Below are 27540 nucleotides of genomic sequence, written 5' to 3' on the forward strand. Positions count from 1 at the left end.
AATACTTTTTTTTTTCAAACAACAATTTGTTTATTACTAAAACCATACTCAATCCTCAGCAAAATCAAGGAAAGCAATTAGAGTGTGTTTTATATTCCTGGCTTTTTATATTGATGCATACAATTTAGGGTAAAGAAGATGTAATTGTCTATCACAAAATGCAGGTATATATATTGAGAAACGATAAAATACTTTATTATGAATATTATGGGAAGTCCATTATATAAATTATTAACAAGCATAATTCTTTTCTATTTTATGGACAGTGCCACAGAAGTTAAGTAACTTGCCCCAGTTCAATGACTAGCACTCTTACATTGCAGAACCAAAACTCAAACACAATCAAGTCGTATTTCAAAGAACATGCTGTTGACTATTTTACTTATGAGGATGAAATTTATGTAAGTTTTGGTTATTGCTATTGGATTTTTAAAAATTAGTTTCCGCTGGCGCCGCGGCTCACTAGGCTAATCCTCCGCCTTGCAGCACCAGCACACCGGGTTCTAGTCCCGGTCGGGGCACTGGATTCTGTCCCAGTTGCCCCTCTTCCAGGCCAGCTCTCTGCTGTGGCCAGGGAGTGCAGTGGAGGATGGCCCAAGTGCTTGGGCCCTGCACCCCATGGGAGACCAGGAGAAGCACCTGGCTCCTGCCATCAGATCAGCGCGATGCGCCGGCCGCAGCGTGCCGGCCGCGCCAGCCATTGAAGAGTGAACCAACGGCAAAGAAAGACCTTTCTCTCTGTCTCTCTCTCTCATTGTCTGCTCTGCCTTAAAAAAAAAAAAAATAGTTTCCAACTTATGAACACATTCGAGTTATACAAGCTTGTCCATAAAACTAGCTTCTCCAGATGATTTGGATTCTTCTAGAGTAGCTTAAGCATCAGTTACACTATGAATGTTATGGGATAGGGATAGCTTTCACATAAAACAGATGATTTCAGGGTTCCAGTGTGGTTTATTAGTATGGTTCAATTTGGACCTATACTACATCCTCATAAAAGAGAGATTAGTATAATTTTCGTATGGGCTGCTGCATTTACACAATTCCAGGGGCACCTTCTATTGGAATTCTTTCCAAGTCTTATATTCTGGAATTATTTGGTTCTATAACATTGGTTTTAGTTGATATTAATGTTTATCAATAAGGGGCACCACTTTGGATAAGTATTAAAATAATTTATATATAGTATCACATAATAAGTTAATATATGGATAAGTGAAAATTTTCCATTCTTGTTTTTGAATAGCAGTTTAAATAAAAGTATACACTTCCTGTTTGATCTTAAGAACAAAAAAATTTGTCTCTTTCCTCATTTGGTGTGTATGATTAATGGAAATCACTCTGCCTTGCAGGAATGTATATGACAGGAAAGGAACTTCGCCAGTGTATGCTACCAAAGGCAGCAGCTTTGTCTGAAAAACTCAAAATATTCCAAGAATTTCTACTACCTAGACATCCTCCTGTTTTCCATGAGTGGTTTCTGAGAACATTCCCTGATCCGACATCATGGTAAGTTTCTACGAAGTAATACATTGTTATGGTTAAATGTTTATTTTTTTATTTTAGATTTATATTGCTTAATATGGCATAAGGATATCTGATAGCATTTTTTTTTTTAGGTACAGTAGCAGATCAGCATACTGCCGTTCTACTGCCGTAATGTCAATGGTTGGTTATATCCTGGGACTTGGAGACCGTCATGGTGAAAACATTCTCTTTGATTCTTTGACGGGTGAATGTGTACATGTGGATTTCAACTGTCTTTTTAATAAGGTATGTGATATGACATACTCTAGTTAATTGTAGGTTAATTGTCCCCCAGTGTCCTTTCCTTAAAAATTATTCTTCCTAGACAAATATATATTGGTAGCAAATACATTCACAGTTGTATCAAATTCAGAGTTTGTTGACTAGCTTTAAAACAATGGACCCCATAATCAAGCAGCTTGAGATGAAGAGAACCTAGAAGAGTTGCACAGTAGAACTAGAACTGAACTTGAAGTCCAAAAGCACAGAAGCAAGTTCTGACTCTTGTAGTAATTTCATGAACATGAACAGATAAGTTCATTTTACTGGGGCTCAGTTTTAAGAGAAACAGAATAATGTAATATGATGGTTTCCAAATTTGGCAGCTAGATAATTCTAAATATTAAAAGTGCTCAAGAGTTTAAAAAAAGATACCGAGGAAATTCAGATTCTGTAGGTTCAGAGTGGGAATAAATTGAGGCAATTGGACTCATCTCCAAAGCTTTCTACAGTCTTCCAATGTTGAGATTCTAAACAGCAGTTTGGTAGGTGAGCCCATTATTTTGTTCATCTCCATCTTTGGTTGCTTTGTGCTGTCGCAGGAAACCAAGAATGGTCATAGGACCAACTAAGAACAAATCAGAGATAAACAACTGGTTTAGATTAAATCATACAAGAGAGGAATTTAGATAATTGGAGAGAGGAAAAGCAGGTTAAAGAATATCAGAAAATGAACACCTGGTTGACATTATTCAAGAAGGTCATTAGGAAGTTAATGAGACTGCTGAATGCATAACATTTCTCTATAATAGTATTCATTATACTAAATTCACTGAGTTCATCCATGTTCTATATTTTATCCATTATCAACCTGTAGTTTTAGTTCCCAAAAAGCAAAGGCAGTTCATTTGGCTCTTTCATGACATAGCCTCTAATATGCTTACATACATAAATTTTTTAAAAAGATTTATTTATTTATTTGAAAAGCAGAGATAGAAAAGGAGAGACAGAAAGGGAGAGCACACTTCCATCCATTGCTTCACTCCCCCAAATGGCCGCAACAGTGGGGCTGGCCAGGTCAAAGTCAGGAGCCTGGAACTCCAACTGTGTCTCCCACGTGGGTGGCAGGGGCCCAAGCACTTGAGTCATCCTCTGTTGCTTTCCCAGGCACATTAACAGGGAGCTGGATTGGAAGTGGAGCAGTTCGGACTCAAACCAGTGCACATGTGGGATGCCGACATTGGAGATGGTGGCTTAACATGCTGTGCTACAATGCTGGCCCCACAAATATTTTGAGAGTACTCTTGCTCTTACTAAAGCAGTATAGACATGAAGCTCTAAAATATTTGAGTAAGAATTTTAAAATTCTAACATATTTATTATAAAATTCATTGTTTTTAAGGGAGAAACTTTTGAAGTTCCTGAAATTGTGCCATTTCGCCTTACTCATAACATGGTTTATGGAATGGGTCCTATGGGTACAGAGGGTCTTTTTCGAAGAGCATGTGAAGTTACACTAAGGCTGATGCGAGACCAGAGAGAACCTTTAATGAGGTAATCATTACACTTTCTAAGTAACAACAGTAATCATGAATGTAATATTTGGTCCCTAAGTATGATTTCTTAATATAGAAACCGCTTTGCATTGACTGAAATGAGTTTTTTAAAATTTATTTACTTTTTAAGATTTTTTTGAAAGGCAGAGTGACAGAAAGAGTAAAAGAAAGGTGGGGGGGATCTCTTCCATCCACTGGTACATTCCCGAGATGGCCACAATGCCTAGGGCTGGGCCAGACTCAAGCCAGGAGCCAGAAGCCTCAACTGGTCTCCCACATGGGTGGTAGGGGCTCAGACATTTGGGCCATCTTCCAGTGCTTTCCCAGCCATTTAGCAGGGAAATGGATCAGAAGTGGAGTACCTGGGACATGATCCAGTGCCCCCAGTGCCAGCTTCCTCTAATGCATACCTTGGGAGGCAACACATGATATCTCAAGTGATGGGGTCCCTTCCACCCACTTGGGAGATTGAGTACCTAGCTCCCAGCTTTGGCCTGACCCAGCTCCAGCTATTGGAGGCATCTGGGGAGTGAATCAGTGGATGGGAGCTTTCTCTTGCTGTGACTGTGTTTCTCCTTGCTTCTCAAATAAATAAATAATTCTTAATGGTGCTGGGACAACTGAATATGTATGTGCAAGCGAGCAAGAGAAAGAAGATGGAGCCCTATCCTACACTATATACACAAAGTAACTGAAAATTGATGAAAGGTCAAAATAGGGAGGCTGCTGTTATGGTACAGCAGGTTAGCCTCTCTGTGTTCCTACGTGAGTACCTGTTCAAATTCCAGATACTCTGCTTCCAGTCTAGCATCCTGCTGATGTGCCTGGGAAAGCAGCAGAAGATGGCCCAAGTGCTCGGGCCCTTGCCACCCACCTGGGAGACCCAGATGGAGTTCTAAGCTCCTAGCCTTAGCTCTGCCTAACTCTGGCCATTGTAGCCAAATATTTAGAGAGTGAACCAGTAGACAGAAGGTCACTCCCTATGTCTCTCCCTCTCTCTCTGTAACTCTGCCTTTCAAAGATATAAATAAATCATTCTCTCAAAAAAAAAAAAAATCAAAATAGAAGAGATAGAACTATAAAATATAGAAACCAAATGCTTGCCCCCAGCACCATTTTTTGAAAGGATCATTTTCCTCTGTTTAATCATCTTTACATTTTTGTTGAGTTGGCCAATAGATTTTCAACTCCAGTGATCTATGTGTTTAACTTTATGCTAACTACATACAGTGTTGAGTACTGTGGCTTTGTAGTAAGTTTTGCAATCAAGGAGTTGTGAGGGTCTCAACTCCATTCTTTCAAGATCGTTTGGCTATGGTGTTCCCTTGCATTTCCTTATGAATTTTAAGATCAGCTTGTCAGTTTCTATAGAAAAATCAGCCTGGATTTTTATTAGAAAGGCCCTGAATTTATAAAGCAATTGGGAAGGTACTGCCATCCTACCAATATCCTGATCCATGAACATGAAATATTTTGTTGAAACCTTCTTTAATTTCTTTCAATAATATTTTATAGTTTCTGGTTTGAAGTCTTGCATTTAATATTCAAGTTTTGTATTCCTTATAATTCTTTTTTTAAGATTTATTTTATTTATTTGAAAGGCAGAATTAAAAAAGGGAGAGAGGGAGAGATACACAGAGAAAGATCTTCTATCCATTAGTTCACTCCCCAAATGGCTGCAACAGCTGGTGCTGGGCCATGCTGAAGCCAGGAGCCAGGAGCTTTTTCTATGTCTCCCAAATGGGTGCAGGGGCCCAAGGACTTGGGCCATCTTCAGCTGCTTTCCCAGGTGCATTAGCAGGGAGTTGACTTGGAAGTGGAGCAGCTTTGACTCAAACCAGCACCCATATGAGATTCCGGCTTAAAATGCTGCACTAAAACTCTGGCCCCCATAAAAATATTTTACTTCTTTTCATTTACCTGGAAGAGCAACAGCCAGAGACAAAGAGAATAAAAGATATCTTCTATCAGCTGGTTTATCCCCAAAATGCACAAAACAGCAAGGGCTGAGCAAGGCCAAAACCAGGAACTTAGAACTCCATCTGGGTCTCCCATGTAGATGGCAGGAGCCCAAGTACTTGACCTATCATCCATTGCCTCCCAGGATGCATTATTCTAAGCAGCACAGCAATATGGCATACAGGCTTCCCTAGCCATAGTTAGGCATCCACAGTGCTCACCCCTATTGCTTTTGATTCTGTCCTAAATTGCATTTTTTTCTTAATTTTCCTAATTGTTCGTTGCAAGAGTATAAATACACAACTGATATTTGTATTACTGACCTTATATCCAGCAACCCTGCTCATCTCTGCTGTAATTATTATTTCTGTAGATACCTTAAGGTTTTTTTCTCTGCACATGCACTACAGATATAGTTTTTATTCTTTCTTCCCAATTTCACTTTTTATTTCTTTTTCTTGCCTAATTACCTTGTCTAGACCAATGTTGAATAGAAATTGTGAGGGTAGACGTCTTTGTCTTGTTCCTGATCTTGTAAAGCTGTCAGCCTTTCACATTAAAACATGACATTAGCTGTGGAGAGCAGATTTTTAAAGAACCTTTTAAGCTAAATTATTTGCCTTCTTTATTTTAAAAGGTATCTAGCAGATATAATGGCAGAGTACACTGGTTAGTTAGATATAGGCAAAGTCAAATTCTGCGAAAGAGGAAGTGTTTCATCTTGTTAATCATATTCCAGGAGTCTATCTGTCAGTCTGGGGAAATTAGGAAATAATTTCTGGAGGAAGTAGCTTAGACTTTAAAAATAAATAAATAGAGTTGATCTTGCAAAGGGGAAAAGTATGTTCTGTGATAGAAGTAGCAAGGCAAGGGAAGGCATGGCCTGTCTGAGAAGTGGGATACAGTTGCCCTCCTGTTACAGTAGGGGATATGTTTCAAGACTGCAAGTGGATGCCTGCAACTACAAGTGATACTGAACCCTATATACCTATGGTTTTTCCTATATGTACATACCTATGATAAAGTTTTATTTATAAATTAACAATAATAACACATAGTAAAATAGAATAATTATAGTGATATGCTATAATAAAGTTGCCAGCATCAATACTCTTGTGGCTTAGGTCATTATTAAGTATACTAAGGGTTATTTGAACACAAGAACTGTGAAACCATGACAATCGATCTGGTAACTAAGACTACTACTAAGTAACAGATAAGCTTGTCTGGTATGTGCTGTGGAAACAGAAGACAAAAGAATCATATCTTGGGCAGGACAGTGAAAGAGCATGAGATTTCATACACTTGCAAATTGTTTATCCATGGTTGACCATGGGTAACTGAAACCACCAAAAGCCAACTCACTATGGGGGCCGGGAGGGGCCTACTGCACTGTTTTCTTGAGAGTATTTTTCAAAAAAAATGATACTAATAATGATACTAGACAGGGGAACAGCTCTACATGGTGAAGGCTCCACTTTAGGCATATTTTCACATTTAAACTTTGCCCTGAGAAGCCTTTAGAAGTTTTTTTAAAAGGGAAATTTAAAAATAAAATGGAGAGGCTCTCATTCTTTGTCGAGATATCTACCTGGCCTGCCACATGTATTCTCTTCATTAAATTTTGCTTTCATGCTTACTGCTGATCTCTATGTCTCACATTTGAATTTCTTTTCTCGTGGGAACACAAGAACCTCTGTTCCACCTGTTTCTAGACATGGCTGTGCATGTGCAGAGAGAACCCAGTGCAGAGAATCATATCACTCAACCTAGACATATGCAAAAGAAAGAAAATACAAAAGTGTAACTGGTGGAACCAAGAAGCCAGAGCAACACTGGAACTTGGTATTCCAGAGCCCATTGAGGAGCAAAAGCTCCCTAAACACACAAATCCAGGCCTGAAGGGCCCTCTAACCATGTTGGCCCGATTCCAAGCTTCTCCAGTTGATAAGGGTAGGTAGGGAGGAAGAGGAACAAAGATGATTCCTAGATTTCTGTCCAGGACAAATGGGCAAATGATATTGTTCTTTCCTGATTTCAGGAATATGAGAGAAATGTTGGGAAAAGGTAATGAGTTTTGTTTTGAAGATACTGAGTTTGGGATGCCTGGAACATATCCAAGAGGGTATTTCTCATGATTAGTTAGATTTCCTTCTAGAGTACAAAATAAAGATCTAGGCTGGGTCTTTAGGTGGCAATAGGTATTATATGACCACTGAAACATGGCAGGAGATGAAATTCATTCATGCAATAAACATTTATTTACCAGTTAATAGCATACATTTTAGATGACATACAAAACTCATCTTGTTCTATTTAGCACCTCCAGAAGACACTTCTGTCTACTATCTTGAGTCTTCTCTGCCCATCATTCCCTTACCCTCTCTTCACCCACAACAATAATTTCATATACCTTACTAAAAAGGCAGTACAGTGGGCCGGCATTGTGGCACAGTAAGCTAAGCCCCTGCCTGCAGTGCTGGCATTCCCTATGGGGATGTTCGTGTCCCAGCTGTTCCCCTTCTGATCCAGCTCTCTGCTTATGGCCAGTAAAGCAGTGAAAGACAGTCCAAATGCTTGAGCCCCTGCACCCATGTGGGAGACCCTGAAGGAACTCTTAGCTCCTGGCTCCTAGCTCTGGCCGTTGTAGCCATTTGGGGAGTGAACCAGTGGATGGGGGATCTCTTTCTCTCTGTCTCCTTCTCTCTGTAACTCTACATCTCAAATAAATAAAATCTTTTTTTTTTTTTAAAGTAATAAACTAAGGTATTGTAAGAGTATTGGCTGGTGCTGTGGCATAGCAGGTTAAAGCCCAGGCCTGCAGTGTTGTCATCCCATATGGGCGCCGGTTCAAGTCCTGGCTGCTCCACTTCTGATCCAGCTCTCTGCTGTGGCCTGGGAAAGCAGTAGAAGATGGCCCAAATCCTTGGGCCCCTGCACCCATGTGGGAGACTCAGAAGCTCCTGGCTCCTGGCTTCAGATCAACTCAGTTCTGGCCCTTGCAGTCATTTGGGGAGTGAACCAGCAGATGGAGAACCTCCCTCGCTCTCGCTCTCGCTCTGGCTCTACCTCTGGCTCTGGCTCTCTCTGTAACTCTTTCAAATAAATAAAATAAATTTTTTTTAAAAAAAAGACTATTACCATTAATTTCTCATCCTTTACTTAGTCCTTAGATTATAACAAGGTTTCTTTTTGCAAAGATAACATTGTATTAGTAGCATGCTATTTGTTTTAATTGTAGTGTCTTGAAGACTTTTCTGCATGATCCTCTTGTGGAGTGGAGTAAACCAGTGAAAGGGCATTCCAAAGCATCACTGAACGAAACTGGGGAAGTCCTCAACGAAAAGGTCAGTAGAAATACGTCTAGCTTGATATGAGCTGACACTGTACGTCTCTACAAATGAGAACTGATTCTCAAACCTGTTGGTGATTATTAATTTCTCTGAAACCTAGTTGTATAGTTTGACAATATCTTACGTTTTATTGTCATTACTAATGTTAGCATTTAACCAGAGAACTTGCAACTAACGAGGCAGATTGGAGAAAAGTGAGCATAAATTACCCTCATTTATAGAGCAGTTTCAATATGATGCCAGTGTGCCAAAATCCATCTTGACAAATGTAATGACTCAGTCCTTATTAAAATTAGTTGAGGGTCCAGTGCTATGGCCTAATGGGTAAAAACCACCACCTGTAGCACCAGCATCCCATTTGGGTGCTGGTTTGTGTCCTGGCTATTCCATTTCTGATCCAGCTCCCCTGCTAATGTGCCTGGGAAAGCAGCAGCAGATGACCCAAGTCCTTGGACCCCTGCAGCAACACAGGAGACCCAGAAGAAGCTCCTGACTTCTAGCTTTGGCCTGGCTCAGTCCTGGCTGTTGTGGCCATTTGGGGAGTGAACCAGCAGATGGAAGATTCTCTCTCTCTGCCTCTCTCTAATTCAGCCTTTCAAATAAATAAATCTTTTATAAAATTCATTGAATCTTCAAGTTTACAGATAGTTGTTTTTATAAGTTAGAATAGATTGAGGACCTTTTTCCTAATAACATCTGATATGCTTTCTTTATAGACTTGTAGAATTCCAAATAGGTCACTTAGAACTCTATTTTCATTTACTAACATTGCCTAAATATTAGGCATTAGAACATTGTTGCTGTTATTATAGAATATCAATCAAATGTTTAGGTCTTAAACAGTTTCAAAGCAGATTTTTAAAAAGATTTATTTATTTATTTGAAAGGCAGATTAGAGAGAGAGAGAGAGAGAGAGAGATCACTTTCCCATCCCAAATGGCCACAACAGCTAGGGTTGGGCCAGCCCAAAGCCAGGAGCCAGGAACTTCATCCAGGTCCCCCATGGAGGTGGCAGGGGCTTTAGCACTCATAGGCCATCTTACTCTGCTTACCCAGGCACATTAGCAGGGAGCTCGATCAGAAGTGGAGTAGCTGGGACTCAAACCTGCACTCCTATGGAATGCTAGCATTGTAGGCCATGGCTCAACCTACTGTGCAACCATGCCAACCCCTCAAACCAGATTTATTTTAAGTTTTCAAGAAAGGCATTTGGTACAGTGGTTAACCCTGCATCTTGGGATGCCTGCTTTATATATCAGAGTGCCTGGGTTCAAGTTCCAGCCCCATCCTGCATTCCAGCTTCCTGCTAACATGCACCCTGAGAGGTAGCAGGTGATGGCCCAAGTAGTCGGGTGCCTGTTGCCCACATGGGAGACCTAAACTGAGTTCCAGCTCTTGGCTTCAGCCTAACCCAACCTTGGCTGTTAGAAGCAGTTGAGGAGTAAGACTAGGATGGGAATTCTCTCTCTCTCTTCCCATCCCTTCCTCTCTGCCTTTCAAATTAAAGTTTTAAAAATATTTCTCTAGAAATATAATGTTCAAAGAATTCCCTGCCATTTCATGTAATACAGAAACATGTCCAAGCCATTCATTTTGAATTAAGATTGACATCCTCAAAAATTCATATAAAAAATTTACTTTTTTCCACATCAGCCCCTATAAAAGAGGTATTGATCAGCAAAACAGTGTCAGCATTTATAAATATCAAGAAATTATCAACATCCTCATATACTGAATTCTTTTCTCTAATGATTTTCTGTTTCATCTTTTTAGGCTAAGACTCATGTTCTTGACATCGAGCAGCGATTACAGGGTGTAATCAAGACCCGAAATAGAGTGACAGGGCTGCCATTATCTATTGAAGGACATGTGCATTACCTTATCCAAGAGGCTACTGATGCGAACTTACTCTGCCAAATGTACCTTGGTTGGACCCCATATATGTGAAATGAAATTATTTCAAATGTTAAACCTGACTTTAATGCATTTGATATTCATCTGTGGCTGTATCCAATTCTAAAGTACCGCATGTTTCTTTGTCTTAGAGCAACTGGTATTACTTCTGCCCAATTGTGAATAGTATTTTAAATAATATATGTTGTTATTAAGAAATAAAACTTATTTCTTAACATGTGTATTTGATTACGTGGAGAAATGTGTCAAATGGATTTGCAAGAAACAGTCTAGCCTAATTTCGTTTCACAACTTTTATCAATTTCCCTTTAAAAGTACTAGTTAGCCCAGGAATTCATTTGAACAAAATCCTATCAAATACAGTGAGCACGGTACTGTGCTTGTAAGAGAACTATAAACAGGCTATCATTATGTTCACTTAAAACTCTGGTATGTTTTCCCTATGACACACAGGGGGAAAAAAATCTTAAGAAAACTAAAGAAACATTTTGTAATTTAAACGTGCTGCCTGCCGTGTCGTGGGCATAAAGAATGTACAAACCCGTGGTCATGGAAAACAGCTGTACTTAAAATTCTATGGAGTTTTAAAAATCACCTCAACCCCCCCAGCACGACTGGCCTTTCCCGAAACGCAGAAGGCTGACCTCGGAACTCCTCAGACCCTCGGCCGCGGCACAGCCGCTAGGAGCACTGTGACGCCACGGCGCCGGCGGCGGCCAGGGTAGGCGGGGCTGAGTCCCGCCCCGGGCCCGGCCTCGAATCCGGCCGCTCTAGGCCCGCCGGGCGCTCTCTATGGTCGCGCGGCCGGTGTGTTGTCATCGGCGGAGCGACGTCCGGAGGCGGCGGCGTAGGCCCCGGCGGGGCGTTTGGTTTCGGTTTGTCCCTGACTAGAATTAGTGTTGACGGTCGAAATGGGAGTCCCCAAATTTTACCGATGGATCTCGGAGCGGTATCCCTGCCTCAGCGAAGTGGTGAAGGAGCATCAGGTGGGTGAGCGATGCGCGGTAGCTCGGCAGGCTGAGCACTGGGGGCTGCGCGGCCCTCCCTCCGCTCCGAGACCCGGGGTTTCTAGCCTTTCGCTTGTTGTCGGCCCGACGAGTGGCGAAGGCAGCCCAAGAAGGTGTGAAGACCCCGGGATGATCTGAATTGGGGACAGACGCGCGGGGCTTCGGGCTGTTCTGACAGCTCTCCCGCCTCGGCGGGGCCTTCCGCGCCTTGGAGATGAAGTCCGGGGAGGGAACGATATTGATGGGGCTCCCCGCTCCTCCCCAGGGGGGCTTCAGGTCGCTGTTCCCTCTGTCGGGGCTGCGAAGCTGGTGTGGCCGTCCCCCCTTCCCACCTGAAGCCGCGGTGTCTACGAACAATAACAGCCGCCTCCGCGGTTGAATCACCTTGTTTACTTTTCCTTGCCGGGAGCTGCATCCCACCCCGCCTCCACGCCTGGACTTTTCCGACGTGCCCGAAGGGTCACGTTTATGATGCCGATTGTTACTCTTTCTGGTATCCCAAAGAAACACCAATTCCGCTGTTGCCAGAGCCGCACTTGGACGTGCGGCGGGCGTTATTTTGAGACTTTGGGGAGGAGAGAGGGGTTGTTTGAGCGTTGATCCTACTACGAATATTTGGCATGTATTGAAACCAGGGCAATGCAGATTCCAACAATGTAGTTTGTATTTTGCAACTGTGGGAAGAGAAGAGAAAGCAGTTGTCCGATAGATAAGCTAGACTTTGGATGAAACTTTAATGTCGGCCCCATTCGGTGAATTTGAGAGCTCTTTTTGTTTGTATTGTGTTTTACAAGGGAAAAAAAGCAGTTTCAAATGTATGTGGCTGATTGGGTTAGTTGTCATGAGTAGCGCTGTGTTAATAATAGGGGGAGGGAAGTAACTCCGTGAATGCCATCGTGCTGTAAAATAATGGTTTGATCTTTTGAAAATATTTGTAAACTTGGGGGAAGACTTAAACTTCTGCAAAGGATTGTTTGTTGTTGACTTCCAATCAGATTTGGTACATGAGAAAAGGCTTTCAAAAATACCAAAACACTGGCTTATGATTAATTTATTTGGAACAGTGCATTGAGTTAGATTTAGGAATGCATTTATTTCCTGAGAAGAGAGTTTTAAAAGGACACCAGTACACTGAAGACATACAACTTACTTTGACTTTTCCTGGATCCTTCCATCAAACATTTGAGTACCTGCCACACACACATCAGTCACTTTAGTTCTAAAGTGAACATGTAAGATGATTGCCAGAGTGACCTAATAATGCATGATTTGTTCAGCAATATTTTATTTACTTATTTATTTTAAATTTTATTTGAAGGAGAAGGCAGAGAGGAGATAAATCAAAAGATCTCCCACTCACTGGTTCAATTCCCAAATGCCTCCAACAGGCAAGGCTGGACCAGGCAAAAGCTGGGATCCAGGAACTCAATCTGGGGCTCCCATGTGTGTGACAGGGACCCAACTACTTGAGCCATCACCCGTTCCCTCCCAGGGCGCAGCATTTGCAGGATGCTGGAATGGGGAGGAGAGTTAGGACTGAAACCAGGCACTCGGATAAGGGATGCAGATGTCCCAAGAAGTGCTTTAACTACTGTGCCAAATGCCCACCCCTGCTCAGTACTATTTTTATTCAGCACTCTTTGGCACAGAGCTTGGTTTAATGAAAATATCTTGGATTCTCTCCATCCTGAGGACTTTTTTTGTTACTGAGGAACAAAAATAGTCTAAGACAGTTTATGACATGAGCACTAAGGGTAAGTTTTCTGAAAACTTTACTCTAGATAGAAACTGAGAGTAAAATTTTTTAATTCCACATTAAGTAAAATTGTTTTTAAATTCCACTTGAAGTAAGCTTTAAAACTTCATTCATCACAGTGATGTCTTTCAAAAGTGTTTGCTTAAAAGGGACAGAAGGGCTACCAGGCTACCCTCTGTCAAGCAGTGCTTATAGACAAGATGACCATGCTTAAGTAAGTCCCGGTGGTTCAAAGCTAGTCCTGGGTAGAAGGGATTGCGAGGGAGAGTGTTCCGTGAAATGGCAGTGGTGGCACAGCATCCTTTTCTTAGTCCTGATTCCTCAGGTAAAAACAGAAAGCGAAACTAGATAGCAATATTTAAGACCCATAAAACAATTCTAACAATCCACGGGGCATAGTATCCCCACACACCTCAAAATACAGCCAGGGAAGACAAACTCTCAACAACATAGGCACCGTTGACATCTGCAAGAAGAAGGAAGCTGGGGCTTCTTCTGGAGGACCGAGAACAGGAGAACTCCAGAATAGCCAAGAGGTTTTCACTAAAAGACTGCTGGCCAACTAGAGGGCAGTGCCTGAGTCCGAGGAGTTTTACTGACTAGTGAAAGGTCTACAGTAAGAAAGAGCAAAGGGCAGGAGCAGTGTATGTCCTGTGAACCTTTGAAACTAACTTGTCACAGTGCCATTCTAGAGCACATCCCACCCTCTGGAGAAGCGGCTTGGACTGGAATAAGATTTTTTCATGAAAGAAGCATTGGAGACAAAACAGATGATCCAGATAAAAATGAGGGAGGCTACAAAGTTAAGAGATCTTAGAAACCAACAAGCAAGCCATCAAGTTTTTATACTACCCAAAAACAGCAGAAAAGGGAGCTGGTGAAATTAAGGCTTTCCGGCCAGTGCCGTGGCTCACTTGGCTAATCCTCTGCCTGCGGCACCAGCACACTGGGTTCTAGTCCCGGTTGGGGTGCCGGATTCTGTCCCAGTTGCTCCTCTCCCAGTCCAGCTCTCTGCTCCACTGACTGGAAGGCAGTGGAGGATGGCCCAAGTGCTTGAGCCCTGCACCCGCATAGAAGACCAGGAGGAAGCACCTGGCTCCTGGCTTGGGATCAGCACAGCACCGGCTGCAGCGGCCATTTGGGGGGTGAACCAGCGGAAGGAAGACCTTTCTCTCTCTCTCTCTCACTGTCTAACTCTGCCTGTCAAAAAAAAAAAAAAAAAAAAAAAAAAAAAAAAGAGAGAGAGAGAGAGAAAAGAAAAGAAAAAGAAATTAAGACTTTCCTAAACCTTTGTTTATTCTAGAAGTTCAGTGGGGCCCAGCGCTGTGGCTGTGGCATAGCAGGTAAAGCCACTGCCTGCAGTACTGGCATCCCATATGGGTGCTGGGTCGAGACCTGGCTGCTCTGCTTCTGATCCAGCTCTTTGCTATGGCCTGGGAAAGCAGTAGAGGATGGCCCAAGTCCTTGGGCCCTTGCACTTACATGAGAAGACCCAGAGGAGGCTCCTGGCTCCTGGCTTCCGATTGGTGCAGCTCCGGTGGTTGTGGCCAATTGGGGAGTGAACCAGCAGATGGAAGACCTCTCTCTCTCTCTCTGCCTCTCCTTCTGTCTCTGTGTAACTCTTTCAAATAAATAAATAAATCTTTTAAAAAAAGAAAAGAAAAAAGTTCGAGAAAGTTAAGTTTTATAAAAATAAACAGAAAGGTATTAATATCAAATCATATACAAAATTATAAAAAGGAACAAAATAATATCCTAACAGATATTATAAGCTTATAATAAAACACACGGGGAAAACATTCAAAAACTGTAACCTATTTCTGAAAGAAAATGCACTAAGAAAAGGCATGAAAACACACACACACACACACACACATATATATATAAACTATGAAAACTTAGGAATGAGATGACATAACCTAAAGAAAATTTGAAGTAAATGGAAAAAATCATTTTAGAAATGAGGCCTTAAGTGAAAAAATAAAAAGCAAGAATAAATGATACAATGGGTGGGGGGAAGGGTAGAAAGAAAAGGACATTTTTAAAAAATTAAAAAGATAAAAAGCATTCAAGAAAAAGAACAAATAACAATAGGCAAAGAAGACAAATAATGCTACTAAAAAAAAAAAAGCCAAAGCAACATAAACACTAAAACTATAATTCAAACTTTCCTGAAATTTAAAAAACAAAAACAAAAAAACCTTGCATATTGAGAGAAATACTGTGTACCTGAGAATACTGATTCAGATGACCAAACCAAGACATATTCCGGAAAATTACTAGACTTTAAAGAAAAAGAAAAGGACTAGCGAATTCACCCAAGAGTCCCTTTATTAGGGACAGGTTTCCCCTAACAGTTGAAGAGAAGAGAAAAGACAAAGTGAAAATAGCTTTATAAATCTGAAACTTCTAACCACATTGTTTGATTTTGTTGAAGATTGGTGAATGGTTTTATCTTAGCATTGATAGTACCACCGCTGAAGAAGGAAGGAGAGAACAATTCTGTAGACATTTTGTTCAAATAATCATTTCTAGTTTAGCACCAGGTCATCCTTTATGTGTCTTCAGAACTTGGAGCTTACAGCTTATAAGGATCGGTGACGTTGTACAGCAGTTCCAGCTTCTGATGTAGTACTCTGGGTTTGTTCCAGAGCACCTTGCTTTACCAATAAAAGCCATTTACTCTCTTGTAGAAATGTGTGATTGTCCAGTACCTCCCATTCTCAGGCTTTGGTATGAAATCCTTTATTGTCATCGAGTCTTGGGAAAGAAGAGAAGCTGAATGCATCCATCATCTGTGTCCTTTACAAAATAAGTCATACAACTAAAACTATAAACTATTAGAGTATATGCACTTCTTTTTTACATTATATTTCAGCACAGTGCCAAAGCCAAAATTTGTTAAGCACTTGCCATGTTTCAGACACTGTTTTAAATGCTTTACATACATTGAGTTTTTAAACCACTAGTAAAGTAAATACTGGAACTGAATTTGAAATCAAGTTGAATTGCTCTAGCACTGTGGTTTATTATTGTTGTCATTATTATTACCCCTATTATTAACCCTCTTTAGGAATCTCTTTAGGCTTGTTTTTTTTTCCTAATCACTCCCACTGTTCCATAGAATTTTAATGTCACAGATGTACTGCATATCTGTTTATGTATGAACACCAATTTTGACACTTTGGGGAGTGATATTTTTAATAATTAATAATGTATGCTGTAGATCCTGCATTATTTTCTTCAGTATGATAAAATATCCATAACAGTTTTACAATCTTAATCATTTTCAAGTGTACAGTTTAGTGCATTCAGATTATTATACTATACCCATGCTTCTAAAACTAATCTTTAATGCATTATGCTAAAAGATGTTTCTTGCTTAGGAAAATCTAAAATTTCAAATTGTAGGGAACACATGCTGGCATCTCTATTTTAATGTATTTGCTGTTCTATAGAGGTCTTATCAGTCATATTGTTTATTGTGCTACTCTATTCACTGTATTTCTCAGCCCCCAACATGATGTGTGGCACATAATGAGTACTCAATAAATATTTACTGAGTGAATTTAACAACTGTAGCACATTATATAATATGTAAAGCATAACCCTTGGAAACTATATATTGAAATATGCATAGTATATTAGTAGGTTATAAAACTTCCTTTCTTGAAAATGAATTGAAGCAGCAAAATCTTGAGATTGCTTAAAATGAATAAGATTAAAGGACTGAAAGGAAAGTTGTTGACAGCTCCTTTAGTCAGCCAAAACAACATTGTTTGGCTTTATGTAACAAGAGTTTTGCAACAATACTAAGTAGGATACAAAGTTAGACTAACAAAAAGAAACTAATGTTTTTAAGATTAGATACTATGATATTAATACTTAACCACAATTTGAAGCAGTATAAATACATATTCCAAGGGATTGTGATAAGCTACATGTGATGTCACCTCCCATGAAGGGAAGCTTTATTTTTTATTGATTAAATATTTTTGATTTGCTGCTTTGTGTTTTGCAGTCTGCTAAGGAATCTTTTTTTTTTTTTTTTTGGATTTATTTTTTATTTATTTTAAAGACAGAGTTACAGAGAGAGGTAGAGACAGAGAGAGAGAGATCTCCATCCTTGGGTTCACTTGCCAGATGGCTGCAATGACCGGAGCTGCAGTGATCCAAAGCCAGGAGTCAGGAGTTTCTTCCGGGTCTCCCATGCGGTGCAGGGGCCTATGGACTTGGGCCATATCTACTGCTATCCCAGGCTATAGCAGAGAGCTGGATCAGAAGAGGAGCAGCCGGGACTAGAACCAGCATCCATATTGGTTGCTGGCGTTTCAGGCCAGGGCTTTAACCCACTGTGCCACAGCGCTGGCCCCTCGCTAAGGATTTTAAACAACAGACAATCCAGAGGCACTGGTTTGTTTTGAGGAGCTCATAGTTCAGTAGTGGAGAACTGTTACATGCGTTAAGCATCTGATTAACTGTATTGAGTGCCTGTATTACCATCTGATTAACTATACTGAGTACTGGTAATGTGCCAAGCATTCTTTTACATATTGGAAACCCAAAAATAAGATTTTGCTCTTAAGATGCAAATCTGAGGACAGATTTGAAAAGCAGGATAGCAAAAGTATTCAGTGAATGCCTAATTGCCTTATTAAGTAAAGTGCGAGAGGCACATATGAGATACTGCTAAATAGAGTGTGGTCTCTTGGATGAGTAAAGGAAAGCTTCCAGCCAAAAAGCTTGAGCTGGATGTTGAAAGATGAGTCAAAATCCTGAAAGCCAGTGGGAGAAAGAGCAGGAGAAAAGAGCATTTTAGTAAGTAGGAAAAACATCTGTGAAATCAGGTTTGAAATAGCCCAGGACATTCAAGGCCGTCCGAGTACTTTACTGTAGTCATTTTTTAAAGTGTACGTGGAAACAGGAAAGAACATGGGATTGGTGGAAAAAGATAGCTGTCAAATCATGCAGGATCTTTTATAGTATTAAGATTTGTATTTTCCTATATAATTCAAGTAAGGAAGTGACATGATTAGATTATGTGTTAGGGAAATGGCTGAGCTGTGATGAGAGAGAAAACTGGGAGCAAGCTAGTCCAGTGCAGGAAATCTGGGAAAAACAAAAATATGAGATTTCCTAAGACAGTGAGAATGGGTAAGATGGTGAAATTCTGAAAACATTTTGGGCATTAATTTTAAAATCATAGGAAAGCACTGGGTGACTAATAGAGTTGCACAGGGAAAGAGTGTAAAGTAATTTTGAAATTTCTTAACTTGCAGATATAATAGCTCTGGGAAAAGAAACTACATTATCAGTATTACTCTTTTGTGAAAGAGCAAAATTTGGCATGTTCTTTCTTCACTGCAGTGGCTAACGATGACTTATTCTGTTTCTTGCTTACTAATCTGAAATCCAAGAGAATATGTATAGTTCTTTTCTAGAAAGAACATTTTAGTATTTTATTTTCAGAATTTTAGGTAATATGTGCTCATTATAAACAAATTCAAATACAGAAAAATGTAAAAGTTATAGTATAGAGATTGAAAATGAAAAGCAATTTTTAGAAATTCCAACATCCAGGTTATCTACTAGTAAGATCTTGTTTCTATATACTTCCTAACTTTTCTGTGTTGTTGAACATATAAATATGTTCTGTAAGTAGGACAAATAATGTACTTACTGTTTTATACCCTAGGTTGTCACTTGACCATAGCTCCTATCTTCCATATATGTATCTATGACATAATTTGTAATTGCTGTGCAATATTGCATTGTATGGATATACAATGATCACTTTCAGACATTTGGATTGTTTTCACCCTTTATCTTTTCTGAGCAATACTGCTATGAGTATTTTTATACACTTGTATCTTTGTAAGTTAATCATTTCTGATTATTTTTCAGGATAAATTTTTTTTTTATTTTTTTATTTTTTTGACAGGCAGAGTGGACAGTGAGAGAGAGAGACAGAGAGAGAAAGGTCTTCCTTTGCCGTTGGTTCACCCTCCAATGGCCGCCGCTGCAGCCGGCGCACTGCGCTGATCCGATGGCAGGAGCCAGGATCCAGGTGCTTTTTCCTGGTCTCCCATGGGGTGCAGGGCCCAAGCACCTGGGCCATCCTCCACTGCACTCCCTGGCCATAGCAGAGAGCTGGCCTGGAAGAGGGGCAACCGGGACAGAATCCGGCGCCCCGACCGGGACTAGAACCCGGTGTGCCGGCGCCGCAAGGTGGAGGATTAGCCTATTGAGCCACGGCGCCGGCAGGATAAATTTTTAGTAGTTGAAATCCTGGTTTAATCATATACATGTTCCAGGGGTTTTTTTTGTTTTTCGTTTGTTTGTTTGTTTGTTTGTTTTTGGTTTTGGTTTTGGTTTTTGGTTTTTTTTTTTTTTTTTGACAGGCAGAGTGGACAGTGAGAGAGAGAGACAGAGAGAAAGGTCTTCCTTTTGTCGTTGGTTCACCCCCGCCAATGGCCACTGCAACTGGCAGGCTGCGGCCAGCACACCGTGCTGATCCGAAGCCAAGAGCCAGGTGCTTCTCCTGGTCTCCCATGCGGGTGCAGGGCCCAAGCACTTGGGCCATCCTCCACTGCGCTCCTGGGCCACAGAAGGGAGCTGGCCTGGAAGAGGAGCGACCGGGACAGGATCTGGCGCCCCGACTGGGACTAGAACCCCGTGTGCCGGCGTTACAGGAGGAAGATTAGCCCATTGAGCCGCGGCGCCGGCCGGTGTTCCAGATCTTATTGCAGATTTTCAGATTAGTTGTACCAATTTGTATTCCTTTCCCTACTTAATTATATAAATCCCATTTCTCTTTTCTAGCTCTGTGACTTTCCTCTTCTCTAAAATGAGAATGCTGGGGTTGATGTTTAGGTTTAGCCTGGCAGTTAAGACACTGGTCTAGACTCCTTTCAACTCTAGCTCCTAAATCCAGCTTCTTACTAATGTTGAACTCTCGGAGGCAGAGTGATGGCTCAAGTAATTGGATTCCAGTCACCCATTTGGGAGACCTGGATTGAATTCCTGGCCAGATTTCTACCTAGCCAGCCCTGGTCTTTGTGGACATTTGGGGAGTGATCCAATATATGGGAGCTCTCTCTTTCTCTGCTTCTCAAATAAGTAAAAAACTTTTTAAAATAGGATGCTAAGTACTAAAGACAAGGTTGTTATAATCAAAATAATATATATGGCCCACTTTTTAAAAAGAATTTCATTTTTTAAAAGTTTATTTATTTGAAAGGCAGAGTAACCGAGAGAGAGAGACAGAGATAAACAGAGACAGGGATAGAGAAATATCTTCCATCCATTGGTTCACTCCCCAAATGCCTGCATTTGCATTTGAATCAGGCCACCCAATGCCTGCAATAGTTAGATTTGAGTCAGACCAAGGCCAAGAGTCAGGAACTCCATACAGGTCTCCCCCATGAGTGACAGGAACCCATGGTTGGATCCCTCCCAGGAGCATCAGCAGGAAACTGGGTCAGAAGGGAGTATGCAGGACTCAAACCATTACTGCAATATATGATCTAAGTGTCCCAAGCAGCAGCTTACCCAATGCACCATAACCACCTGCCTCCAGACCAGTGTTTGACACATACTAAGGGCCTAATAATTTTTAGTTATTGGTTTCTTTAAATAAGATTTTTATTTTCTTTGAGAGGCAGAGTTACAGAGAGAGGGGGAAGAGATAGAGAAAGCTCCCATCTGCTGGTTCACTCCCCAAATGGCTGCAGTGGTTGGGTCTGGGCTATTTGGAACCAGTAGCTTGGTTGGCAGGAACCCAAAAACTTCACCTGCTGCTTTCCCAGGTATCATTAGCAGAGAACTGGATCTGGAATGGAGCAGCCTGAACCCAAACCTGTGCTCATATGGGATCCTGGCATCACAGATGGTGGCTTAACCCATTGTGCCACAATGGCAGCCCCAGTCATAACATATGATATGCATTTCCCCCAAACCAAAACCTGGCCAATACTGGATAACATCAGTCTCTTAAATCTTTGCTAATTTAATATGAAATATTTTGGATGGTAACATCTTTTCTTTTTTTATTATTATTACTGATGATGATAATTTTTTTTATTTATTTTTTTAACTTTTTGAATATAAATTTCCAAAGTACAGCTTATGGGTTACAATGGCTTCCCCCCCATACCGTCCCTCCCACCCGCAACCCTCCCCTTTCCCACTCCCTCTCCCCTTCCATTCACATCAAGATTCATTTTCGATTCTCTTAATATACAGAAGATCAGTTTAGTATACATTAAGTAAAGATTTCAACAGTTTGCTCCCACACAGAATCATAAAGTGAAAAATAATAGATGATTTTTTAAATGATGATGAAATCAGAGCAGACCTATTGTCATGTTTAATCCCAGTGAGAGTCAAGTTGGGAATTGATAATTTTTTTTATTTTTTTTTTATTTTTTTTTATTTTTGACAGGCAGAGTGGACAGTGAGAGAGAGACAGAGAGAGAAAGGTCTTCCTTTGCCGTTGGTTCACCCTCCAATGGCCGCCGCTGCAGCTGGCGCACCGCGCTGATCCGATGGCAGGAGCCAGGATCCAGGTGCTTTTCCTGGTCTCCCATGGGGTGCAGGGCCCAAGCACCTGGGCCATCCTCCACTGCACTCCCTGGCCATAGCAGAGAGCTGGCCTGGAAGAGGGGCAACCGGGACAGAATCCGGCGCCCCGACCGGGACTAGAACCCGGTGTGCCGGCGCCGCAAGGTGGAGGATTAGCCTATTGAGCCACGGCGCCGGCAGGATAAATTTTTAGTAGTTGAAATCCTGGTTTAATCATATACATGTTCCAGGGGTTTTTTTTGTTTTTCGTTTGTTTGTTTGTTTGTTTGTTTTTGGTTTTGGTTTTGGTTTTTGGTTTTTTTTTTTTTTTTGACAGGCAGAGTGGACAGTGAGAGAGAGAGACAGAGAGAAAGGTCTTCCTTTTGTCGTTGGTTCACCCCCGCCAATGGCCACTGCAACTGGCAGGCTGCGGCCAGCACACCGTGCTGATCCGAAGCCAAGAGCCAGGTGCTTCTCCTGGTCTCCCATGCGGGTGCAGGGCCCAAGCACTTGGGCCATCCTCCACTGCGCTCCTGGGCCACAGAAGGGAGCTGGCCTGGAAGAGGAGCGACCGGGACAGGATCTGGCGCCCCGACTGGGACTAGAACCCCGTGTGCCGGCGTTACAGGAGGAAGATTAGCCCATTGAGCCGCGGCGCCGGCCGGTGTTCCAGATCTTATTGCAGATTTTCAGATTAGTTGTACCAATTTGTATTCCTTTCCCTACTTAATTATATAAATCCCATTTCTCTTTTCTAGCTCTGTGACTTTCCTCTTCTCTAAAATGAGAATGCTGGGGTTGATGTTTAGGTTTAGCCTGGCAGTTAAGACACTGGTCTAGACTCCTTTCAACTCTAGCTCCTAAATCCAGCTTCTTACTAATGTTGAACTCTCGGAGGCAGAGTGATGGCTCAAGTAATTGGATTCCAGTCACCCATTTGGGAGACCTGGATTGAATTCCTGGCCAGATTTCTACCTAGCCAGCCCTGGTCTTTGTGGACATTTGGGGAGTGATCCAATATATGGGAGCTCTCTCTTTCTCTGCTTCTCAAATAAGTAAAAAACTTTTTAAAATAGGATGCTAAGTACTAAAGACAAGGTTGTTATAATCAAAATAATATATATGGCCCACTTTTTAAAAAGAATTTCATTTTTTAAAAGTTTATTTATTTGAAAGGCAGAGTAACCGAGAGAGAGAGACAGAGATAAACAGAGACAGGGATAGAGAAATATCTTCCATCCATTGGTTCACTCCCCAAATGCCTGCATTTGCATTTGAATCAGGCCACCCAATGCCTGCAATAGTTAGATTTGAGTCAGACCAAGGCCAAGAGTCAGGAACTCCATACAGGTCTCCCCCATGAGTGACAGGAACCCATGGTTGGATCCCTCCCAGGAGCATCAGCAGGAAACTGGGTCAGAAGGGAGTATGCAGGACTCAAACCATTACTGCAATATATGATCTAAGTGTCCCAAGCAGCAGCTTACCCAATGCACCATAACCACCTGCCTCCAGACCAGTGTTTGACACATACTAAGGGCCTAATAATTTTTAGTTATTGGTTTCTTTAAATAAGATTTTTATTTTCTTTGAGAGGCAGAGTTACAGAGAGAGGGGGAAGAGATAGAGAAAGCTCCCATCTGCTGGTTCACTCCCCAAATGGCTGCAGTGGTTGGGTCTGGGCTATTTGGAACCAGTAGCTTGGTTGGCAGGAACCCAAAAACTTCACCTGCTGCTTTCCCAGGTATCATTAGCAGAGAACTGGATCTGGAATGGAGCAGCCTGAACCCAAACCTGTGCTCATATGGGATCCTGGCATCACAGATGGTGGCTTAACCCATTGTGCCACAATGGCAGCCCCAGTCATAACATATGATATGCATTTCCCCCAAACCAAAACCTGGCCAATACTGGATAACATCAGTCTCTTAAATCTTTGCTAATTTAATATGAAATATTTTGGATGGTAACATCTTTTCTTTTTTTATTATTATTACTGATGATGATAATTTTTTTTATTTATTTTTTTAACTTTTTGAATATAAATTTCCAAAGTACAGCTTATGGGTTACAATGGCTTCCCCCCCATACCGTCCCTCCCACCCGCAACCCTCCCCTTTCCCACTCCCTCTCCCCTTCCATTCACATCAAGATTCATTTTCGATTCTCTTAATATACAGAAGATCAGTTTAGTATACATTAAGTAAAGATTTCAACAGTTTGCTCCCACACAGAATCATAAAGTGAAAAATAATAGATGATTTTTTAAATGATGATGAAATCAGAGCAGACCTATTGTCATGTTTAATCCCAGTGAGAGTCAAGTTGGGAATTGATAATTTTTTTTATTTTTTTTTTATTTTTTTTTATTTTTGACAGGCAGAGTGGACAGTGAGAGAGAGACAGAGAGAGAAAGGTCTTCCTTTGCCGTTGGTTCACCCTCCAATGGCCGCCGCTGCAGCTGGCGCACCGCGCTGATCCGATGGCAGGAGCCAGGATCCAGGTGCTTTTCCTGGTCTCCCATGGGGTGCAGGGCCCAAGCACCTGGGCCATCCTCCACTGCACTCCCTGGCCATAGCAGAGAGCTGGCCTGGAAGAGGGGCAACCGGGACAGAATCCGGCGCCCCGACCGGGACTAGAACCCGGTGTGCCGGCGCCGCAAGGTGGAGGATTAGCCTATTGAGCCACGGCGCCGGCAGGATAAATTTTTAGTAGTTGAAATCCTGGTTTAATCATATACATGTTCCAGGGGTTTTTTTTGTTTTTCGTTTGTTTGTTTGTTTGTTTGTTTTTGGTTTTGGTTTTGGTTTTTGGTTTTTTTTTTTTTTTTGACAGGCAGAGTGGACAGTGAGAGAGAGAGACAGAGAGAAAGGTCTTCCTTTTGTCGTTGGTTCACCCCCGCCAATGGCCACTGCAACTGGCAGGCTGCGGCCAGCACACCGTGCTGATCCGAAGCCAAGAGCCAGGTGCTTCTCCTGGTCTCCCATGCGGGTGCAGGGCCCAAGCACTTGGGCCATCCTCCACTGCGCTCCTGGGCCACAGAAGGGAGCTGGCCTGGAAGAGGAGCGACCGGGACAGGATCTGGCGCCCCGACTGGGACTAGAACCCCGTGTGCCGGCGTTACAGGAGGAAGATTAGCCCATTGAGCCGCGGCGCCGGCCGGTGTTCCAGATCTTATTGCAGATTTTCAGATTAGTTGTACCAATTTGTATTCCTTTCCCTACTTAATTATATAAATCCCATTTCTCTTTTCTAGCTCTGTGACTTTCCTCTTCTCTAAAATGAGAATGCTGGGGTTGATGTTTAGGTTTAGCCTGGCAGTTAAGACACTGGTCTAGACTCCTTTCAACTCTAGCTCCTAAATCCAGCTTCTTACTAATGTTGAACTCTCGGAGGCAGAGTGATGGCTCAAGTAATTGGATTCCAGTCACCCATTTGGGAGACCTGGATTGAATTCCTGGCCAGATTTCTACCTAGCCAGCCCTGGTCTTTGTGGACATTTGGGGAGTGATCCAATATATGGGAGCTCTCTCTTTCTCTGCTTCTCAAATAAGTAAAAAACTTTTTAAAATAGGATGCTAAGTACTAAAGACAAGGTTGTTATAATCAAAATAATATATATGGCCCACTTTTTAAAAAGAATTTCATTTTTTAAAAGTTTATTTATTTGAAAGGCAGAGTAACCGAGAGAGAGAGACAGAGATAAACAGAGACAGGGATAGAGAAATATCTTCCATCCATTGGTTCACTCCCCAAATGCCTGCATTTGCATTTGAATCAGGCCACCCAATGCCTGCAATAGTTAGATTTGAGTCAGACCAAGGCCAAGAGTCAGGAACTCCATACAGGTCTCCCCCATGAGTGACAGGAACCCATGGTTGGATCCCTCCCAGGAGCATCAGCAGGAAACTGGGTCAGAAGGGAGTATGCAGGACTCAAACCATTACTGCAATATATGATCTAAGTGTCCCAAGCAGCAGCTTACCCAATGCACCATAACCACCTGCCTCCAGACCAGTGTTTGACACATACTAAGGGCCTAATAATTTTTAGTTATTGGTTTCTTTAAATAAGATTTTTATTTTCTTTGAGAGGCAGAGTTACAGAGAGAGGGGGAAGAGATAGAGAAAGCTCCCATCTGCTGGTTCACTCCCCAAATGGCTGCAGTGGTTGGGTCTGGGCTATTTGGAACCAGTAGCTTGGTTGGCAGGAACCCAAAAACTTCACCTGCTGCTTTCCCAGGTATCATTAGCAGAGAACTGGATCTGGAATGGAGCAGCCTGAACCCAAACCTGTGCTCATATGGGATCCTGGCATCACAGATGGTGGCTTAACCCATTGTGCCACAATGGCAGCCCCAGTCATAACATATGATATGCATTTCCCCCAAACCAAAACCTGGCCAATACTGGATAACATCAGTCTCTTAAATCTTTGCTAATTTAATATGAAATATTTTGGATGGTAACATCTTTTCTTTTTTTATTATTATTACTGATGATGATAATTTTTTTTATTTATTTTTTTAACTTTTTGAATATAAATTTCCAAAGTACAGCTTATGGGTTACAATGGCTTCCCCCCCATACCGTCCCTCCCACCCGCAACCCTCCCCTTTCCCACTCCCTCTCCCCTTCCATTCACATCAAGATTCATTTTCGATTCTCTTAATATACAGAAGATCAGTTTAGTATACATTAAGTAAAGATTTCAACAGTTTGCTCCCACACAGAATCATAAAGTGAAAAATAATAGATGATTTTTTAAATGATGATGAAATCAGAGCAGACCTATTGTCATGTTTAATCCCAGTGAGAGTCAAGTTGGGAATTGATAATTTTTTTTATTTTTTTTTTATTTTTTTTTATTTTTGACAGGCAGAGTGGACAGTGAGAGAGAGACAGAGAGAGAAAGGTCTTCCTTTGCCGTTGGTTCACCCTCCAATGGCCGCCGCTGCAGCTGGCGCACCGCGCTGATCCGATGGCAGGAGCCAGGATCCAGGTGCTTTTCCTGGTCTCCCATGGGGTGCAGGGCCCAAGCACCTGGGCCATCCTCCACTGCACTCCCTGGCCATAGCAGAGAGCTGGCCTGGAAGAGGGGCAACCGGGACAGAATCCGGCGCCCCGACCGGGACTAGAACCCGGTGTGCCGGCGCCGCAAGGTGGAGGATTAGCCTATTGAGCCACGGCGCCGGCAGGATAAATTTTTAGTAGTTGAAATCCTGGTTTAATCATATACATGTTCCAGGGGTTTTTTTTGTTTTTCGTTTGTTTGTTTGTTTGTTTGTTTTTGGTTTTGGTTTTGGTTTTTGGTTTTTTTTTTTTTTTTGACAGGCAGAGTGGACAGTGAGAGAGAGAGACAGAGAGAAAGGTCTTCCTTTTGTCGTTGGTTCACCCCCGCCAATGGCCACTGCAACTGGCAGGCTGCGGCCAGCACACCGTGCTGATCCGAAGCCAAGAGCCAGGTGCTTCTCCTGGTCTCCCATGCGGGTGCAGGGCCCAAGCACTTGGGCCATCCTCCACTGCGCTCCTGGGCCACAGAAGGGAGCTGGCCTGGAAGAGGAGCGACCGGGACAGGATCTGGCGCCCCGACTGGGACTAGAACCCCGTGTGCCGGCGTTACAGGAGGAAGATTAGCCCATTGAGCCGCGGCGCCGGCCGGTGTTCCAGATCTTATTGCAGATTTTC

At 42.1% G+C, this 27540-nt stretch overlaps 2 protein-coding genes across 14 annotated transcripts in view; both read left to right on the forward strand.

Moving 5' to 3' along the window:
* ATR (ATR serine/threonine kinase) overlaps positions 1-10743 on the forward strand; it is a 124915-nt gene extending 114172 nt beyond the window's left edge. For 3 of the 4 annotated variants that reach the window (XM_051859026.2, XM_008266276.4, XM_070072689.1), the window contains 5 exons: positions 1353-1509; positions 1620-1773; positions 3149-3300; positions 8503-8608; positions 10388-10743. In XM_051859026.2, coding sequence (XP_051714986.2) covers positions 1353-1509; positions 1620-1773; positions 3149-3300; positions 8503-8608; positions 10388-10561 — 743 coding nt within the window. In that variant the 3' untranslated portion in view covers positions 10562-10743. The remainder of the gene's footprint in view (positions 1-1352; positions 1510-1619; positions 1774-3148; positions 3301-8502; positions 8609-10387) is intronic. The other variant, XR_007924529.2, reaches the window with a different exon arrangement.
* Positions 10744-11288: 545 nt separating this feature from the next.
* Positions 11289-27540, forward strand: part of XRN1 (5'-3' exoribonuclease 1) — a 132090-nt gene continuing 115838 nt past the window's right edge. For 9 of the 10 annotated variants that reach the window (XR_007924531.2, XM_008266277.4, XM_002716565.5 and 6 more), the window contains exon 1: positions 11289-11514. Coding sequence is in view for 8 of the 10 variants with exons in the window: in XM_008266277.4 (XP_008264499.2) it covers positions 11440-11514 (75 nt within the window). In the remaining 2 variants the exon portion in view is untranslated. The remainder of the gene's footprint in view (positions 11515-27540) is intronic. The other variant, XM_008266280.4, reaches the window with a different exon arrangement.

The sequence above is a fragment of the Oryctolagus cuniculus genome, chromosome 4, assembly GCF_964237555.1.
Source record: "Oryctolagus cuniculus chromosome 4, mOryCun1.1, whole genome shotgun sequence".
NCBI lineage: Eukaryota > Metazoa > Chordata > Mammalia > Lagomorpha > Leporidae > Oryctolagus > Oryctolagus cuniculus.